Here is a 21,859-nt window from a genome sequence, read left to right as displayed (position 1 = left end):
AGAGTCTGCACAATTCAGCCAACTTAGTGCACTCAAATTAATTTGCGCACATGAAAGAGTTAAAATAAAAATCTGCTTAACAAATCAAAATTACATAATTACACAATAATAGTGATAGGAAAATATTTTTAATTGATATATTTTTGTAAGCATTTTAACTAATTTTTTAAAGTAAAAAAATATGTTATATAAAGGTATATTTAAAAACTCAAGCGTATTTCAGATCTAGTAAGAACGCCAGAAGATTAATTTCAGAACGTAAGGATTAATTTTTAGTGTTTGATAAATTTTTTTTAGTGTCTAATAATAAATATTTGGTCTTTAAACTTGTGTAAATGTTACACTCATAGAAACAAACTAAATCTGCTGTAATGTATAAAAGAATATAAATAAATGGTATAATAGACAAATTTTTATACACACTACTTCTACATTTATTCTACATTTACTTCTACAGTATATCTGTTTCAATGGTGCTCAAGAAAGTATAGTCACTTTTAATATATATAATTATATAACCAAACCTTTCTGTGTTTATAATAATATGAAACATTGATTGTTCAGCAAAAAACTACAACCATTTACACAAACAAGAGTAATGTCAAGTATCTTAAGAATTTTTGTTTACATATATAGTATATAAAAAAATACCTAAAATCACGCGACATAAAGTACTGCAGATGAAACACTTGGGCCGAACATTCCTCTGGCATTTTAGGTGAATGTGCATTATCCATTAGACAGGTAAGAACACTAAAAAAAAAATTCATTTGAAAAAAAAATGTTTATGAACATGTGTGATAAAGACAATAAAGACAAACTTACGCTGTGTCATCTTTACCAGAACAAAGAGTTGAGATTGCAGACTCGCAAGCCAAATACAATGCTCTATCAACCTTATAGTTACTTCCAGCTCCTGTTTCTCGTAGCACCTCTGCTATCTTTTAAAATGGAATTAAAAAAACATATAAAATATCTGCTATCTTTTAAAATGGAACTAAAAGAACATATAAAAATCTACTCAAAAATAAATAATCATAAAATATTTTAATAAAAACAAACCGATGTAAAGCACTCTTCGCTTAAAGAATTATTTTCTGGTGCTAATGCCATTAAACAATCCATCATGTAGCCATTATCACGATTACCAATATATTTTGAGCAATGAGTATGAATCTCAGCTTCACACTTTGCAACAATAATTGGATTTAACTGATAATTTTCGAATATTTGAATGGAAAACGAATTCATTTCAGTTTGACAAGCAGGGTCAACATTTTGACCTTTAAAATAAAATCATTACCTAATGAAAGCTACCTGTATAAAGTCTAAATCTAAATCTAATTTAAATAGATAATATCTGTAATATATTAAATATACAATAATATATATATATATATATTAAATATTTGTTTTATAATTTAAAACAATAATTTAAGATTTAAATAAGATTTAGATATTTTAAATCTACAGTAACAGATTAATAAATTAGGAATGGGGGGATCAGGAGTGCGGTTAAGTACATAGATTGATGTATATAAATTTAAGTAAAGATTTAGCCATACATACTGCTTGTATTTATGGAGATACAATTTTGATGGAAAATGTCATAAAAATAGATACGCAAAGCCTCCTTTACATACAGAGATACCTTGATAAAATATACTTTGATTTATTCTATTATAAACTTGCAATATATAATCCTTGTCATATTGTAAATGAACTGTGAGTAGTAAAAAAAAAAAACTAATACTAAATATGTTTCAGCGTAAAATACATAAATTCATTGGTTAAAAAGATTTTAACCAGATTTTTTTGGCTGTCCTGTGCTTTTATTAGCAAAAATAATATTATTACTAATACTTTAATAATTATTTCCTTAAAAAAAATTTTTCAACAATTTTTAACAAATTCAAAACAATTTGTAAACTAGTGTTATCAGTAAATGCTAACGAAACTTTATACTTGACAAATGCTTAAAAGTTTTAAAACAAAATGATAATGTATTTATTCCATTAAATAATTTAATATTGTATTTAAAATTATTTTAATAAATATTGTATTATTAGACTAGATTTGTTTTTATTATTAAACTAGACTCTCCTTGTTAGACTTTACCTTGTGAAATTCTTTGTTGCAAACACAATAAAAGATTAGATCCAGCACCATGCTCAGTAATTCCTTGTTGCTCACATCGGTATTTCTTGAAGTCAGCTTCACATGCTGACCAGAGACTATGATCAACCTAAAAAAATTTGTTTATTCCTAAAATAACTGAAAACATCTAATTTTAACATAATTTAATATTATATAAAATTTATTTTGCACATTGCTTTGCAAGAAGAAAACCTTAAAGAAATCGTTTTATAAAACATTCTATTTTACTTAAATTTTTCAACTTTTTTTGGAATAGGCATTGGACTTGTAAAAAGTAAAATCATTAATTTAATTCATTTTACGTTCACAAATTTATCTACTTTAATGACATTTATCAAAAAGAATATAAACTATTACTATTTAATTGGGCAGATTTAAAAGTAAAGTTAAGACTATTTCTTTTAAATAATATTCTAAACTCAATGATTTTCAAAAATGTTTTCTCTTTAAGCGTTATTTTTAATGCTGCTTTTATTTTGAAAATTTTTTTAAAAACATTGTTTTATACAACAAAATCAAAAATTAGCTTTTCTCAAAAAACAAAACAAATATACATAAATTCCTTAAGAGTGATGTTTTAACTTGCAATAATACACCCAACTCTACTAGTTCAATGACTCAGTTTCCAAATTGACCTTCCCTATTAATATCATGTATTCACTTTTTTATCTTAAACAACATAAAATATAAATTTATACAAAACAAAACATAAAACCCTTTAAAAAAATCTGCATAACCTTTGCTAGTTTAGAAGAAAAGTACTCAGAGAATTAAACCTTGTTTCATTATTTCTGCCATTTTTAGCACAAATTACCTATTTATAAACATATCTTTCATATATTGCGTTAAAAATCAATTTTTGAGTTTTAAACTAGAAAGTTTGCTTTTGAAGATTTGAAAAAATACCAACAAGTCATCAAAGAGAGTATTTTTATGGGGCATTGGCAAAGGTTTTTAGACTATACGAATACAATATAAAATGTATACTAAATAACAAACATTTTGAACAATTTTAAGCATAATTAATATAATTTAAGCAAAATTAAGCATAAACAAATTTTTAAAAATATATTCAAAAAACAAATTTTTTTTTTACTATTCTATATGTAAGTTTAAGACTGTTAAAACATATTAAAACAAAAAATACCTTAACATCTTTTTGCACCATCTTCTCTCGTGCAACTAATTTTAATGCACACTAAAAATATATATACAACAATAAATATTTCCAATAATGCAACTAAAACAACAAGAAAGAAAACCATACCCAAAAAATTCATAAAATCGGGAAATAACATACTTGCTGTGACATCAAGTCATTAGTAATATGTTCAGTTAAACACTTGTAAATGCGTCCATCACCAGACTTAACATCACGACAAAAACGCTCTCGAGCTTCTTGACAAGCGTAATAAAGTGGTCTATCAAGATGATAATCATCAGCTTGAAGCTCCGCAATTTTTAGTATTTGTTCTTGACATTGAGGGGTTAGTTCATTAATATTTGCCTCCAGACAACTAACAACTTCACTTTGCTCATGCTGTGCCTATAAATGTTTTTATCATATATATCTGTAATAAATATACATATGTAAATATACATATGTAATAAATGATATATATATGTATGTATGTATGTATGTATGTATGTATATATATATATATATATATATATATATATATATATACACATATATATATATACACATATAAATACATATATATACATATATATATACATATACAACCCTCGGAATTAGGGTCGGCATTCGGCAATGCCGACCTGAAAGTTTTTGAGGTCAGCAAAAAATTGACAACCTTGTTTCTATGTTTTATGGTAAGACCTTTGTATCAAATAATTTTTGCCAACCTGATACCGACCTCATTTTTCCTAATTCCGAGGGTTGCATATATATATATATATATATATATATATATATATATATATATATATATATATATATATATATATATATATATATATACACATATATATATATACATATATATATATATATATATATATATATGTATATGTATATGTATATGTATATATGTATATGTATGTATGTATGTATGTATGTATGTATGTATGTATATATATATATATATATATATATATATATATATATATTATATATATGTATATGTATATGTATATGTATATATGTATATATGTATATGTATGTATGTATGTATATATATATATATATATATATATATATATATATATATATATATATATATATATATATATATATATATATATTTTAGGGTGTCCCAAAAAACAATATTTTTGAAAAATATATGCAGACACCCCCCTTAATATGTTCTATATAATAAAAAAACACTGGTTTTAAAAATTTTTTAAATAAATATTTTTAGGATATTAATAAGAAAAAAGTTTTTCAAAAGTATGTCTTGTTGGGTCTCAAAAGAAGCAAAATTATATAAAAACTTTTAAAATAATAATCATTTCATTAAAAAATTATTATTTTAGATTTTAGTGTACAGAGAATATGATGTCTTTTAAGCAAAAACGAAAAGTAGAGAATATAACAAGATTTTTAAATTATAATTTTTTTTAGGGTTTTTTATAAAATAATGACTAATTTTAAAATTAAAAAAAAATTCTGTATCTTTTGAGACCTAACATGATATACTTTTGAAGAACTATTTTTTTAATAATTATAGGGACCTGTCTGATGTTCAACGGTTTTGGGGGACCCCTAAAAATATTTTTTATTCAAAAAATTTTTAAAACCAGTGTTTTTTTATTATATATAGAACACATTAAGGGGGTATCTGCATATATTTTTCAAAAATATTGTTTTTTGGGACATGTATGTATGTATGTATGTATGTATGTATGTATACATTTTTTTTCTTCCAAATATTATGTTTACAGTCAATTTTAATGCTTGCTTATGTACTAAAATTTGCTTAATGCTTAGTTGCTTTGCTCAATAAAAATCAAAATAGTCTAATATACTTTTGATATAGATAAAAATAAACGTTCAAAACAATTTGTAAATTTTGCAAAATAAAAATATCAAGAAGAGAAACATCTGGCAGATAATTTTTTTCACATTTAACATAACATTTACATTTATTGATTTTAAACTTATCTTTTTGTGTAGTTTGGATCCATAAGTCATATAATTGCTTTCTTCTATTATAAAAATACACTTAATGCTGGTTGCAGATATGTCTACATAATAACTTAGGCTTATTCAGCCATTTTCGTTTATGTAATAATTATATTTTTGCATACAATATAGAAACACAAAAATAAAATGAACTATTTTTTTTTAAACAATAGGCATTGGCCAAAGGTTACCAAGATGCATCAGCTAAATGGTCAATGCATTGGCAGGCCGATGATGCATTGGTGCACCCCTAATTTTTTCTCATTAATTATATAACAAGAAAACCAGAAAATAAATTTTGATCACTTGTAAAGCATATTATTTGATTAATAAATTTTGTAATGACGGAAGAAATTAAATAAAAGAACACCATAGCTTTTTTTTTAAATGTATTTACAAAACTTGGTGCCTGTCTGAAATTGTTTCAATTGCCCAATTTTCAACATTGAAACAAATTACTAGAGATAATGAACATAACGATTGCTCTGTTTAAAAAAATGCATTTGAAAACTTAAAAAAAAGTTTTAACCCTTTTTGTTCCAAAGTACGCCTTTTGGCGTTCTTGCTAGTTCCAAAGTACGCCTTATGGGGTTTTTAAACATACCTATACATTTTAATCTAAAACTTAAAAACTAAAGGTTGCATCGCATTTCTGACTTTTGATTTCAAACCAATGGTCCACAGTCCGGAAAAACAACAACTTTACATGGTTTTATAATAAATATTTTCGCCTGTTTTTTTCTCAAAAAAAATCTAAAAAATCTCTTTATTGAAAAAAGTGTAAAATGTTTCTTGAAAAAAAATTTTTTTTTCGGCCAACACTGTATAAATTTTATGATAGGTATGCGGTTGTCCATAAAGTATGTACACTTTTTTTTGTCTACCCCTTCCCCCCCCCCCCCAGCATTTTGCAATACGCTTTTTTGAGTTTCCTTCTTTTTTGAATAATCCTCTATTCAACCTCCCTAAAAGTACCTACGCTTTTAACCTATTTATCTAACATATTATGATATTTTTTTAATTCAGGGTCTCCTTTCTTTTATAATTGACACACTACACTCACAACTCATATATGCCATTTGCAGACCTCCTTTTCCCCTCCGAGCGTACATACTTTATGGATGATCCCTATGGTGTCAGTCTATATAATTTATGTAAATATACTTATTTTCCTTTCAGCAAAACTTGACTTCAAGGTTCAAACCTAAAAAATTTAGCAGGATCTCTTTAAAACTATTATCTTATTCTTCTTCATCATCAGAACCCCCCTATCATTATACCTCTTACAACTACCTTAAAACTGACTGGGACTCTTTCCGTGATTTTGTTTGTGATGGCCCTTGGGTAGAAATCTTTCGTCTTCCTGCTTTAATTGATTGGCATTTTCATGAGAATTAAATAATGTCATTTTATTATGAGAAGTAATAGTACTCTTGATGTTTGGAAAGCAGCTATTACTAACCTTTAAGTTGTTTTAATTAAAAAATTTGTGAAATTTGTGGCCTTTAGGGAAATATTTATCAATTGTACTCTAAAATAATTTGGCTACGTTATCAATTATGCAATTAAATTGGGCTAACTGAAAACCTTCAAAGACAGGTGGTATAAACATAAAACTCTTTTGTTTATGAAAGCAAGGCCAACTCCACTAAACTTTCAAAATTTGTGTGGGAACGCAAACATATATATATATACACATACATACATACATACATATATATATATATATATATATATATATATATATATATATATATATATATATATATATATATATATATATATATATATATATATATATATATATATAGATAGATAGATAGATACTGAATTCATCAAAATTCCTGACTTTTCCGTGACTTTTGCAAAAATCAATAAATTTCCCTGACTTTTTAATATAGTTTAGAATTTTCCTGACTTTTCCAGGTTGCTGGCTATCCTGGCACAATTAATGCATTAAATATAGACGGCAAGAGGGGCCCTATTTCTGTAAAATAAGGAGGTGGGAGGTGGAGCTTACTTAATTGATGAAAAATGAACAACCTAAATCCGAACTTTTGACAATTTAAATGTAATTAATTTTTTCTATATATTTAAAAAAAATTTGCAAAAAAATTAAAACGAAAAAATTTAAATGCTTGTACAATTTGCTTCTAATTAGTAGGGATTGCGATTTCCCGGACTTTTTCCATTCCCGGGATAGCGGGAATTATTTACATTGTTCCCGGGATCCCGGGAAATTCCCGGGAAAATCTTCATCAGAGAAAATATAAATAACTAAATACACTTTTCTATTTTTCTATTTATTTTTTGTAACTGTTTACAACTTTAAAGTGACTTCTGAGAAAAACCAGTGCATCGAGATGAATGTCGATCAATCTAGTTCTATAGTTGGTAAAAAAAATCCAGTTGAACTAAACACCCTTTCAGCCTCTACACTGGAAGGACGAATAGTTAAAAGCGCATTATAAAGCATATCTAAGTTATGCGATCTTTTATTAGTAGCTTCAAACAGATTGAATTCTTGACGCATAATTGATTTATTGCACTTGACTTCAAAAACATCTTTTTTTTTTACAAATTTTTCTAATCTGGCAGGCATAGATTCAGATAACTGATTTATATCAATAATACTATTGTTAAGTTTTCTATCGCTATCTTTTTCTTTTTCTATATTTTCAATTATGGGAAAAAGTCGACCAGCTATTTCAATCGCTAAATTTATCATAACTGCTTTAGATGGCATGCTAAATAAGTCATCATCCATATCACTTTTTGAAGATTGTGGATTATCTAAAAATTTTAGTAAACCAACAAGATCTTTTTTTCTTCTTTGACATATTCTTTCAATTAAAGCATTTTTAAGATCTTTTGCTAGGTAGCAATCTTGAACATCAAGTTCTTTAACCATAAATTTTAACGTGTCATCAGCTGTTAATAAAGTTGCTTCCCTTCTGCAAATCATTTCAGAACCTAAGACAATAAGTTCCAGACTTTTTACTAAATTTTCAATTACTGTATCATCATCAGACAACATTAGGTTTTCTAAACTGAAATCCACGAGAGATTTAAAAACTGCTTTTTTAACTTTAATAAATCTTTGAATCATGGTCAACATTGAATTCCAACGAGTTTTTGAATCCAAAATTAGCACTAGCTCTTGTCCAAATTCATTTTTAGAATAACGCTTTAAAGAATCTATTTTTAAAGGAGATCTTTTAAAAGTTACAACTATTTTTCTAACTTTAACAAGAACTTTATGAAGCTCAGGAACAAGATCAGGAACTTGGTCACTAATTTCATTTTGCTGATCCTCCTCCTCATCATAATCATCGTCATCATCAAAGACATCATCTTCAATATCTTTGTCATTAGTACTTTGATTATTATTTTTACCTTTTTTTTTATATATTACATCAACAACGGCTAAATGTATTGCTTGTGCAAAACAAAGTTGATATTCAGAAGGCGAAGTATATCCTAATTTTTCCATAACAGAAGCACCATCAGTTGTTATGCAAACTACATCATTTGTAAGACTTACATTAAACATGTTTAATTTTTTGATGAGTAGTTCTAGGTAATCATTTGAATTGTGCGATCCTAACATTCGCTCTAATCCAAGATTAATAAAGCCTTCATTAAAGTGAAGATTTATATTCATAAATCTTCTGCCATGTTTTGAATATTCATCCAAATCTATACTAAACTTGCATTTTTTTTCTTTTATTTCGAGTATCTTTTTTTTATTTTCTTCGACTATTTCCAAATAATATATATATATAAGATTCATGACATCTGTTTTCGATTTAGGAAGAGTGAAGCCTTTATCACGAAGCAACTCACGAATTTGATCCGATTCAGTTATTGCATTAATAGAAAAACCATCAATCGCAGCAAAACGAGCCAATCGTTCTCCCAATGAAACTTTTTTTGTCATGGAATCAATTGTTAATTGAACACAACGTTTTTTAGTTGATGGTTCTTCTTCTTTATTTAAAATAATATTATGGATTTTTTCTAAATGCCTCTTCAATCCAACAGTGGAACCACCTTTGCATAGTAATATTTTTGGACAATGTTTGCATTGTGCCTCGTCTGCTTTTTTAAGATCAAAATAACTCCAAACCTTCGAAGTTTTAAGATTAAAGGACATTTTTTTAAAAATTCCCAATGCGCTGCGATAAATTTCAATATGTAAACAATATAAATAAGCAATATTTCTTATGGTCCGGAAAACAAAAAATTCTGACTTTGGCGGGAAAGTTAAAAAATGTGTGTACAAAAATCCCGGGATCCCGAAAAAAATTTCCCGGGATTCCGGAAAATTGGAATAAAATTTTTCCCGGGAACAAATTCCCAGGAAGAATCACTACTAATTAGTAATTAAAAGAAAAAAAAGAAAAGCAGAAAACGCAAAAAAAAAAATATGCAGAAACAAACTTGATATTTTTAAATGCCCTTTAAAAGGGGTCCCAAAGTACCAAGCCAAGTTGTATTCATATCATAGAAACCATAACCTCAAACCTTAGAAAATAAATTTAATTACATATCAATAAAACAAAATTGAAGAAAAATAAACAACCTAAATGTAAACTTATGTAACTTTTAATAACCAAAACAAATTATTTATTAAGACATTAACAAAAAAATTTTTTATCTTTAAAGTCAAAATGTTTTTTACAAAGGAAAGTTACGGCATGTTTTTATTTAAAAAAAAGAAATCTTGTTTCATTAAAGTATTTATCTTTGATGTCAATAAAAATAAGCATTGCTGTTAAAGTTAAAATATATTTTAACTTGCTAACTTGCACTTATTAATAGAATTTTTTTTAAACCATGAAAAGTTTTAAGAATACTCCGTTAGTTTATCGGAGAGATGTGAATATGACTGTAGGTTGTTAAAAACAAGTCGCTCTAATCAAATCTAAAAACCAAAAATAATATTTTTAGTAACAACAAAATAGAAAAAAAAATTTATCAGTGAAAAAATAAACATTGTGCTTATTTCTTAATAAAACTAGTTATTTAAGAAAAGCCAGATCAAAGTTCAGTTACATTTTTCATTTTGTCAAAAGTGAAACCTGAGAACTAAAAGGGTTCATAAACTGAAATGCAGTGCAAAAGTTTTATTGCAAATTCGAAAAAGGGAAAATCCAAGCTTATATATAAATTTATTGTTTAAAAAAACCTCTAAATTGAACACACTATTCTTTTAACAAACCAGATATTTATATAGAAAAAAAAACTAAGCAGAACCATAAGCCAAAATTAGGCTTAGACTATAATAAGATGTTGAAGTTACAAAAAAGCTGAGAAGTTTTTTTGATTAAAAATATCTCAGTACTAGTTATCTCAATAACAAATTTGTTTTGATAAATTATATCTAAACTTGTTTTCTAAAGTTTATTTAAGATATGAACACAACTTGTTTTGGCACTTTGAGATTCTTTTAAGAAAATCTTTAAAAAAAATTTTTTGTTTTCCATCAGATGCTCATGATGTGTACATCACTGTATATATAGTTAAATGACTTGGTTATTAAGAGATACGTTATATTATTATTAAAATATCAAACAATGCAAACTTGAAGAAAAACATTGATGTCACTGTTTTTTAAGAGCCTTGCAGACCATTTAATTGAAATTTTTACCTCCACTTCAAGAGTTCTCATTAACAACTTCTTTTGAGCAAAACTTTCTATAAACCTTATTTTAACCTTTTTTAAATCTAGACATGCTTAATACTGGAAAAAATAAAATATTATTATTATTATTTTATATATATATATATATATATATATATATATATATATATATATATATATATATATATATATATATATATATATATATATATATATATATATATATATATATATATATATATATATACATATACTATTATTTTATATATATATATATATATATAATTATTTTATATATATATATATATATATATATATATATATATATATATATATATATATATATATATATAATTATAATGTAATACTAATATTACATATATAATGTAATACTAATACTTGAAGTAAACAAAAAAAAAAAAACAATCTTGATAAAAAATAAAATAAAAAAGAATGACTAAACCAACTTACATATTCTTCTGATGGCTTGCTAAGTGATCCACAGTTAGTTTTTTTAACATCAGCTTCACAATGATCATAAAAACCTTTAATGAGTCGATAATCTTCAAAAACTATAGCCGACATTCGCATCAAAAACTGTTTACAACTATGATCATCAACCATTTGACGATGTTCCAAGAGACAATTCATCAAAAATCCAGGAGAAGTTATTGAACTCATAGGACATTCTTTTAAAAGCTTAAATTAATGTGTTACATACTATGTTATGCTAATTATGTTAATGATATTAAATAATATCTAAACGTGAAATGTGTTAGTATACATTCAACAAGAAATAAAACAATCGAAAAATATGTATTAATTAAATATAACAAAAAAAGCAATGAATTAACTTTATTAAATAAATCCACAATTTAATATTAAAAAGAATAATCTACTTACTTTAGTATTTATTGCTGATTCGCAAGTTTTGTATGCAGCCTGGTCGAATCGGGGATCACGTGTTAAATTATATTTGTAGTGCCACAATGTCTTGTAAAAAAAAGTAAAACAATTTTACTGTTAATACAAATAAGAACTAAATATTATTATTATTGTTATTATTTTAATAATAATAATAATTATTATTATTATTATAAAAAATATAGTTTTTACAGAAAAAGATTAAAATAATTTTTTTTTCTGTAATAATTTGTTAATGATAAAAATAATAATGATCTGTTCTTCATATTTAGATTGTGTACCTACTCAAACTTAAAGCAGCAGTCAAACAGTACTTATTTGACTACTCTGCTACTTAAAATAGCAGTTTGACTAATAGTACTTATTTGACTAAACCATATTTTTCTATTTTTAATGATTAAATTAATAACTTAAATTAATTTATTCTATTACGTGCCATAATAAAAACAATCTATTATATTATATTACAAATTATTATATTATAATACAAATAGTTTTATTCTATACTCATTTATGAGATCAAAATGTATATGACCTTGTTTTGATTTTTTGTTTTTTATTTATGAATTTTAACATTCAACATTTTTAAAATTATTTTTTATATAACATAAAAACATATTGTATATTTACAAACAAAATGAGATTGATGATGAGACTGCTGTCTTTTACTTGCACGTCATGTATACATATAAATATATATTGAGTCTTTCCAGAAAGCATGTGCTTATATATATATATATATATATATATATATATATATATATATATATATATATATATATATATATATATATGTATATATATATATATATATATATATATATATATATATATATATATATATATATATATATATCCATTCAATTAAATATATATTGTAAGCAAGCATTAAAAATTCTCGAAAATCTTTTAAAATTTTTAAAACTTTAAATTGATATTTCTTTTGAAAAATTAGGTCCTAAAAACAACTTGATAACTTATAGAAAATGTAAAACCTTGATATCTTTTTAAATAAAATGAAAACATAAAATATAAATTGCGTTTTTCATATACTATTTGAAATTTCTTGTTTTAATAATTTTTATTTCGAAGCTTATTATGTGTTATTACAACATATAAGATATAAATAGAAACATTTTGCTAACTTTTCCAAGTAAATGTCTGAGCATATTAAATATATATACATAGAAGTGTTTTTAAAATTGGTGGATAAACACTTCCCACCCTCTGATGAATAAAATAAAATTGATAAAAATTAAAATTGATGTACAATTAGCTGTAGTTATTTGAAAAAAGTGAAAAGAATTATAAATGGTTACAATAATGCTTTGTTAAATAAAAAAGAAATTCGAAATAAAAAAAATTAAAGAAAATTGTGATTGTAAACAAAAAAACTATTGCTCAATGAGTAAAAAATGTTTATCAAAAATTGTGGTATATACAGTGAGCAAAAAAATTAATCATGCACCATAGTAAAATTTTTTAAAACTGAATTTAAACTAAATTAAGTTAAAATTTATGATTTTTATATTAAATAATTAAAATTTATATATGAATTTATCGAAAAAGGAACTAAAAAATTACAAAATAATAATAAAAGTTACGAAAAATTACAAAAGAAATAAAAAATCAAAAAACCAAGGCAAAAAAATTAAACATGCATAATTTAAAAAATTAAACTAAATTAAAAATAAAGAAAATTAATATAAAATTAATAACGCGTAGGTCCACCCTTTGATTGAATGACGGCTAAACAACGTCTACGCGTTGAATTTACCAAGTTTCTGGTAATATCTGACCCGAAAGATAAAATTATCTTTCAACCCGACAATTTCTGCAGATGAACTTAAATTATCTTGCAGAATTGATTTATATAAATATTGATCCATTCTCTGATCAATAAACACCAATTCTCTGACTCTGCTTGCTGCCATACATCCCCAGACCATAATATTACCGCCACCATGTTTAACTGTGGCATTTAAACACTTCAATTGAAGCTCTTCTCCTGGCTTCCTCTATATCTTTACAGCTCCATCAGAGCCAAATAAATTGAATTTTGACTCATCAGACCAAATGACTGAGTCCCAGAACTCTTGTGGCTTATCCACGTACTTTTTTGCCCATTCGAGCCGCTTCTTTCTATTGATTGGGCTTATATACGGCTTGTTGCGTGGTGTTCATCCATGTAAATTCGCTTCATGCAAGCGATTTCTAATTGTTTGCGGTGTGAGAGACAATCCAAAACTCTCTTCCAACTCTTTTGCTGCTGCTGTTGTCGAAGATCTTGGATTAATTTTGAATCTTTTGATCAAAGATCGATCTTGACGCGCCGTAGTCTTTCGTTTGCATCCTCTTCCAGGTTGATTTTCGAGGTTTCCAACTTTTTTAAACTTTTCCTCGATGGATTGCACGGTTGCAGGCAATATACATAGCGTTTTAGCTATTGATCTTTGGCTTTGGCCATCTTGCCATAACGCAATTACTCGTGCACGAAGTCCGATCGAATGAGATGTGTAGCTTCTTTTATATTTTATATTTTCCATGCTGGTCATTGCTGGAAAGTTTATTAATATAAATATATAGTTTAAATTAATATAAATAAATAATATAATTAAATATAATATAATTTTTGATACTTACCATTCGAATTTTCTTGTTGCATGATTAATTTTTTTGTCAGGAATTTTCAATAAAGTTAGCTCTTTATTTTTTTAAATATAACAAATTCAAATTTTTTATTTTCAAACATGATGTTTAATGTATTTTTTAAGCGCTATCTTTTGGTGAAATTAGTTTTTCAAAAAAGTTTATACCTTTTGAGAAAAATGCACTTTTATTAATTTCTATTGGCTGCATGATTAATTTTTTTGCTCACTGTAAATGTATTGTTTCTTTTAAATAGAATCTGATAAAAATTATGTTGGCTTAACAGAGGGTTAATGGAAAAAAAACATTTTGCCAATAATAAGCAATCCATTAAAAATAAAAAGTATTTAAAAGACAACAAGCTGTCAAAATGCATATGGAATTGAAAGATCAAAAAATTGATGATTTTATGTTGAATTGATCCAGACTAAAACAGCACCTGTGTATAATAATATTTCAAAAAAATGCATATTACAATGACAAGAAAAATTTGAAATAATTACACATGCAAAACAAGTTCATTTAATAAAAAATTGAAATTGATTTCTAAATGCATAAAAATAAGTTTGTCTTAAAAAACTATAAAAATAATTGAGCTCAAAAAGTAATTTAAATAATTTCCCTTTTAAAAATATATTTTTAAAAAATACCAGAAGTGAACAATTCTAAGGAATTATTTATACAATGTCAACATATTCCACAAATGTGTGAAATATACAGTAGATAAGACATTTATAAGTTCCTGTAATTTAATTTTTGATATAAATTAAAGTTTGTTAATTTCATCATTCATTTCTGATGAGTCTTAATTGATGAAATAGTGTAAAATGAAAAAAAACTTGATAACTAATTTTCTACTAATTTATATATAATACATGAAAATATAAATCTTCTATAGTTTACAAAAAAAAGTAAGTACAATAAACAAATATTAAAACCAAAAAACATCACTTACTTCATGACATTCATCAGAAAGACTATCTTCATCTTTCTAAAATTATAAATATTTTCACATTTTTAAACTCAAATAAAAATCTTGACTTTTTAACTTTTTATTATTATTTTTCCTCCCAAGGCTCCAGAAGGGACCACTACAGTCAAGAAAGTCATTCAATTTTTTTAAATGTTTTTTTTTAACTCAAAACTCTGGAACACAAACCTTGTAAATAATATGCTGTGAAAAGCAAATCATACAGCAAAAATACAAAGATCTTTTAAAATCCATCTTTTAATGCAACAATAATAGTTCTTTTAACTATAATTCATCTTGTAACCACTCAGGATGTATTTTAAAAAATATTAAAAATATATTTATCAAATATAAAAAAATATTTCATGCCTGCTGAAATCCACAGCTTTAAAAACTCGGAAATTTTTAGTTTTGCGCGAGCCATAAATAGCTTGTGTAAACCAGTGTGGGGGAGTGTGGGAGCTTAAAGGTCATGAATTGCAAACACGAATCTCAGCACTTTTTTTCAAATATCTAATTTATTTATATTTATTTAAACTTATGTAAAGTTTAAAGTTTATTTTAAATTTTACAGTTTTTCTTTTTCAATTGTTTTTTTTTACAGTTTTATTTATAGTTAACTTAAGTTTGTCTAAGGATCAGTTTTAAGGTAATTTGAGTTTGCTGAAGGATTAGGGGTATATAAATATGTAAGTATGTAACTTATGTAACTTTAGTTATGTAAATATGTAGCTTAAAATATGAATAATAAAACATAAAAATACATTTACAAAAGAAGAGTGTTTACCATAAATAAAAATCAAGTAGATAGAGTTGTAATATAATAGAATAACTTTCTTAAGATAAATCTATTGTGAAAAAAAAATGCAAAAAATTGATTTTTTTAAAAGCAATTTTTATTTGTTTATTTTTTTAATATAATAATCTTAGAACAGGGGTGGACGTAACTTTTTTGATAAGGGTTATGTTTTTAACCTGTTAACTGGGCCGGTGATTTTTAAAAATACTTTATTTAAAAAAATTGATTTTTTTAATTTATTAAAAGTGGTCTCACAAAGGAACATTGCAAACACATATACTAGCTACCTATTAGGTACAGTACAATTAATAGTTTAATGGTAATCAAAAACCTGCTTCTTTTTTTTTTCAAGTTTTTATTTCAATTGTCAATTGACTATTTTCAATTTTTAAAGTATTCTGCAAGTTAATATCTATCGGTACAAATCTTGTTTTAAACTTTGCAAATTTTATCGAAGAAAACACACTTTTACACAAGCATGTGCTACCAAAAAAAACACCCATCATTGTTAACTAAACTGCTGTATTTATTTTGGTCAAGATTTTTGTAAACTATCAGGTTATATTGATTATGTCTCTCTAAAAACATCACTTAACTCAATTCAGAATTTATCTAGTACAGTTTTAATTTTAACAAAAAAATGACACTGTGAACAATTTGATTTTGACAGCATCTTTTTTAATATCTTCAAACTTTTTTGAAAATCTTGTGTTTAATTCAGCAATACAGGCAACAAATTCTGATGTGTTTCCAGGATTCAGCTCAGCTCAAGGTTAAAAAATGACTGACATTTTCTAATCCTTAACTGCTGCTCCCGCAAAGTTAATTTTAACAGAAAGGTTAAGGTTGTACATTTTTCCATTTAATTGATCTTTTCCTTGAAGTTCTTTGTATAAGTATATAGTAATGTTGGGTCAGCTCTAACAGAAATGTAAACTTTTTAATGAACTACTGGACTTACACTGTTTATTATTTTAACTACTGAAAACATGACATTTTCCACACCCATAGTTTTTGCTGTTAAATTTTGCAATTGCTTGTCTTGAGAGGGAGAATATTTAAAATTTTCAACCAAGGCAAATGTTTTTGAACATAATTTGAAGAGATTCCTTAATAATTGACACAACTTCAAGAAATTCATTAATATTTGATAGACCTGCATGTGCAGCCCACCTCCAACCATTATCACATCGTCATAATGTTGTTCTCTTTTTCTTTTCTGTAAATACTATAATGGGCACTGCTCTAAAGAGCTTGCATCTCTTATATCATCTAAAAAAATTCATTCTCGTGTTACTCGCCATTCATCAATTTGTCAAGTCTCATCTTTTATCTGAGACTGTACTTAAGTGCTCCAAAAACTCTTATTTGTCTAGTTTTTTTCCTCGAACATCAGTTCTTTAGCGAAAAAACAATATTTGCCATAAAAAACGTAAAAAAAAAAAGGTTATCAAATTTTAATTTCGACAGTACCCAAATACAGTTGCTGTCAAAAAGAGTCAAGAATAGTCCCTGTCTGCATATAGTAAAATGTTCAAATTTTTAGGAGTTATTATATTAAAGGATAATAAATTTTTACTATACTTTAAATTAGTGCTTGAAGTAGGATATTCAACAAAAATAATATTTTTATTGAAAAATTTGCATTTCCCCATCAAGTTTTAGTTTAATTTTTAGAATAATGTAGCTGTCATTATAAAAAGACATAAAAAGATAAAATAATCCTGCTTCAGGCACTTTATTAATGTGTCTCCAATTTATAAAATTTTTAGCTTGATAGAACAAGTCTTTTTCTGGCAACAGTTGTTTTACATAACTCACTTTTTGTGTATATTTATGCTGACTCAGCAGTTTAAAACTGCTTTTGAAAAGTTTTTTTTCTTACAGTTTTATTTAATGTTCATATTCTAATTTTAAAAAATCAAAATTAAGGATCTACCTTAACAATAACATGTTTTTTTAAACATGTTATTGTTAAGGTGTATATTATTAAAACCTTTTAATATTTTTAAGTTTTTGGTAGGACGTTTTGGTATTTTATTTTTTGTTACATGTTACATTTTTACTTATTAAAATCTATAAAAAATATGTATAAACAGCATTATAATAACAAATAACAATTTTTTATTATATAGCCAGATTATTATTAAAGTTGTTTTATAATCTATTATTTTAATTATATGTTATTTTTTAATCCTTTTTTAGAATAAGTAAATACTTTTGTAAGTTTTTCAATAAATGAATCTTTTTAATTCAATGCTGTTGATCTAAAGAGACTGTTAAAATTTTTAGAAGCTAATGATAAGCCTTATTTTAAATATTTTATTTGCTATTTTATTTTAGATTTTTTATTTTAGATTAGTTATTTGGGTCATTTTTATTTTGAATTGCCTAAACTACTATTTTAGAAGAAATTATTATAATAATGGTATTGAAGAAAACAGTAGAATTAATTTAGATAATAATGGTATTGAAGAAAGCATAGGTTTAGTATTTAAAATGTCTATTTTACTTTTATTATGTTAACAAACTTAATTAAGATTGTTTATGTTAAAACAAATTTGTTTATGCAAAGTATTAACAATTTAATAGAAATGTTTATATATATATATATATTTAAATATATATATATATATATATATATATATATATATATATATATATATATTATATATATATATATATATATATATATATATATATATATATATATATATATATATATATATATATATATATATATATATATATATATATATATTGTATATATATATATATATATATATATATAATACATATATATATATATATATATATATATATATATACATATATATATATATATATATATATATATATATATATATATATATATATATATATATATATATATATATATATATATATATATATATATATATAGTTATATCTTAAAGGCCACGAATTGATAGTCGAAAAGATTCAATTATTTTTAAATTAGATCTATATTTTAGGTGTGTGTTTTTAAATATACTTAAAATAAAATTTATTTTTAATTTTAAATTTATATCATTTCATTAGTTACATTAAACTAGTTTTTAAAAAAAAGGAGATAGGTGATATTTTGATTATCTAAAAAAAAAATTATAGAAGACAAGTTTTTCTATATGTTTTAATTATTCAAACTTCGGGATAAATTTTCGAGACAAAAAACAAAAACTCTTATTACATGTGGTTATGATGTTTAAAGTTGATTTCATGGCCCAGATTTTTTGATTCTTAAAGATAATAATGACTTTTAATATTTTATTATCATAAATTGCAATTAAGTATCTTGGAAGTATCTTAAATTTTATGCCAAAGTGAAAGGCATTTTAAATTTCTGCGCCTGATTTAAAAGATCTAACTATTTGAAAAAAGAAGTGTTAAAAAGTTTCAATGAAACTGATTGTTTTTACTTTGAGTATTTTTAGTTACAGAATTAAATGGCAAAAGTATTTTTTTTTTTTCTATGATATTTTAGCATTGTTTTTTTGCGTCACACACAGACATATCACAAATATTCATCAGTGTGTGATAATTAGTTTCTTTAGCTTTATAACATTCCCAGTGGGCATGTGTTGTCCGGGGAACATCCTTCATACGTCTTACAAATGTCTGGACGTCCATGAGATATCTTACGGACGACCTCCAGGCGACACGTGCCCAATGGGTTTGAATCGCATATTTGCTGATTAATTAGTTATAGTATAATTTAGTTAAATTGAAAATTGTTGCTTAAAAGAATTTAGAATTAAAATGAATAAAGTTAAGCATTCAATAATTCAGAAAAATTTAGAAAGAAACAGCCAGAATATCGGATTCCTGAAACTAATTAAATGAAAAATAAAAGAATTCATCAAAAAGATTGCAAAGAAAGAAGTGAAAGCGAGAGGTGAACCAATCTACATCTGATATTAAACAGTCTTTTTTATCTCCGCAAATTTTTGGAAAGACACTTTCTTAAAATTAATTCAGTATTACCTGCCGATTCAAACAAAAGAAAATACTTTTTAAAAGAAGTTTGTCAGTGTGAAAAAATACTTTCTGATATCTCAGAATTAGGCCCTGCAACTGTGGGTTGCCAAAGTTTGATGAATATGTATCTAATGTTGGTAATTTTACGGATAATTTATGGTAAAATTGGTAGTAGTAATGTTGATGTATATGTGATGCCATGATCTATGGAGGGTATCATGCAAAAGTAACAGTTGGTAACATGATCAGTTGATTCCCTTCAAATCATGGGTACCGCAAATAGCATGGCTTGTCTTATGCGATTTAACCCATTAGAAAGCCCTGCACTACAAGAAGTACAACAAATGTGAAGAGCCCAGGGTTGTTTTTGATCTCCTAACTTACAACCAAAATACAAATGGTAAGCTTTTTTGATCACTAGTGGGACAGTACATTTCTAAAACCAATATCACTTTGCCATAGATATAACATAACAAATACGGATTATTGACACACTTTCTTAACATGTTTGATTAAAATTAATGAAATAATGTCATTATATTTTATAACAAACAGTTAAAACAGTTAAATTGCATGAAAAACTTATGAAACAAGGGAAGCGATTAAAGATGAAGTCAGCATATTCAATGAAAAACCATGAAATCAATTGACAAGACCTCTTGCAATAACTTTGAAACTAGAGCACCCTTGAATTAGTATATTTTAGCTATTTTTGTTTACAATTTCTCTGTTGACCAGTGTTATCTTATTTAAAATTTAAATAAAATGTTCGCTTTGCCAGGTTTTTATAAAAATTTTCATTTAGTATTTATTTAAAGAATTCTTTTTGCTGTTATTATTTTAATGTAATTTGTACACTTTATGACATATATATATATATTTTGTTAATAAATTTTGTTGAAAAGATATAAATTTTGTTCTTTTTTGTTAACTACTTACATTTTGTTGATGGTAAAAAAAAAATTCTGAAGAATTCTTGTTGTTCTTTTAGAAGGAGCTATTGAGCTCCTCCTTTAGAAATAAAAATGTATAAAAAAACCTTTTTTTCCTATAGAAATAAAAATGTATAAAAAACCTTTTTTTAAAATATATAACAACAACATTCAAAAGCATGAAACAACTCAAAAAAGTTACAAAACAAAGTTAATTTAAATCAATATGAAACAGTTTGGGAAATGATTGTTTTAAAAGTTTCTTTTATTAAACATGACTGAAGTTCTTTTAATAGACACATTTTTATTTTATTTAAAAATTAGTAATAACTATACTTTTATTTGTGTATTTATAATATACAATCAAAATAATAAAACAAACTAGATTAAATGCAGTTTATACAAACATTAGATCAATCTTTTTTCTTTTTTTTTTTCCATGCTTTATATAAGGTTTCTTTCTCTCTCTCTCTCTCTCTCTCTCTCTCTCTCTCTCTCTCTCTCTCTCTCTCTCTCTCTCTCTCTCTCTCTCTCTCTCTCTCTCTCTCTCTCTCTCTCTCTCTCTCTCTCTCTCTCTCTCTCTCTCTATATATATATATATATATATATATATATATATATATATATATATGTTTGT

At 25.0% G+C, this 21,859-nt stretch overlaps 1 protein-coding gene across 2 annotated transcripts in view; it reads right to left on the bottom strand.

The window, feature by feature from the left end:
• The window catches only part of LOC136072048 (Golgi apparatus protein 1-like), a 69,735-nt gene that overhangs the window by 29,743 nt on the left and 18,133 nt on the right, over positions 1 to 21,859 (bottom strand). For both annotated transcript variants that reach the window (XM_065820065.1, XM_065820066.1), the window contains exons 3-11: positions 15,481 to 15,516; positions 11,856 to 11,945; positions 11,424 to 11,651; positions 3,458 to 3,703; positions 3,305 to 3,355; positions 2,119 to 2,245; positions 1,063 to 1,283; positions 826 to 941; positions 652 to 753 (exon numbers count right to left, since the gene is read on the bottom strand). In XM_065820065.1, coding sequence (XP_065676137.1) covers positions 652 to 753; positions 826 to 941; positions 1,063 to 1,283; positions 2,119 to 2,245; positions 3,305 to 3,355; positions 3,458 to 3,703; positions 11,424 to 11,651; positions 11,856 to 11,945; positions 15,481 to 15,516 — 1,217 coding nt within the window. The remainder of the gene's footprint in view (positions 1 to 651; positions 754 to 825; positions 942 to 1,062; positions 1,284 to 2,118; positions 2,246 to 3,304; positions 3,356 to 3,457; positions 3,704 to 11,423; positions 11,652 to 11,855; positions 11,946 to 15,480; positions 15,517 to 21,859) is intronic.

This window comes from Hydra vulgaris, chromosome 15 (assembly GCF_038396675.1).
Source record: "Hydra vulgaris chromosome 15, alternate assembly HydraT2T_AEP".
Classification (NCBI taxonomy): Eukaryota; Metazoa; Cnidaria; class Hydrozoa; order Anthoathecata; family Hydridae; genus Hydra; species Hydra vulgaris.
The sequence above is the reverse complement of the archived record's forward strand: the minus strand, read 5'-3'. Positions and strand labels throughout refer to the sequence as shown.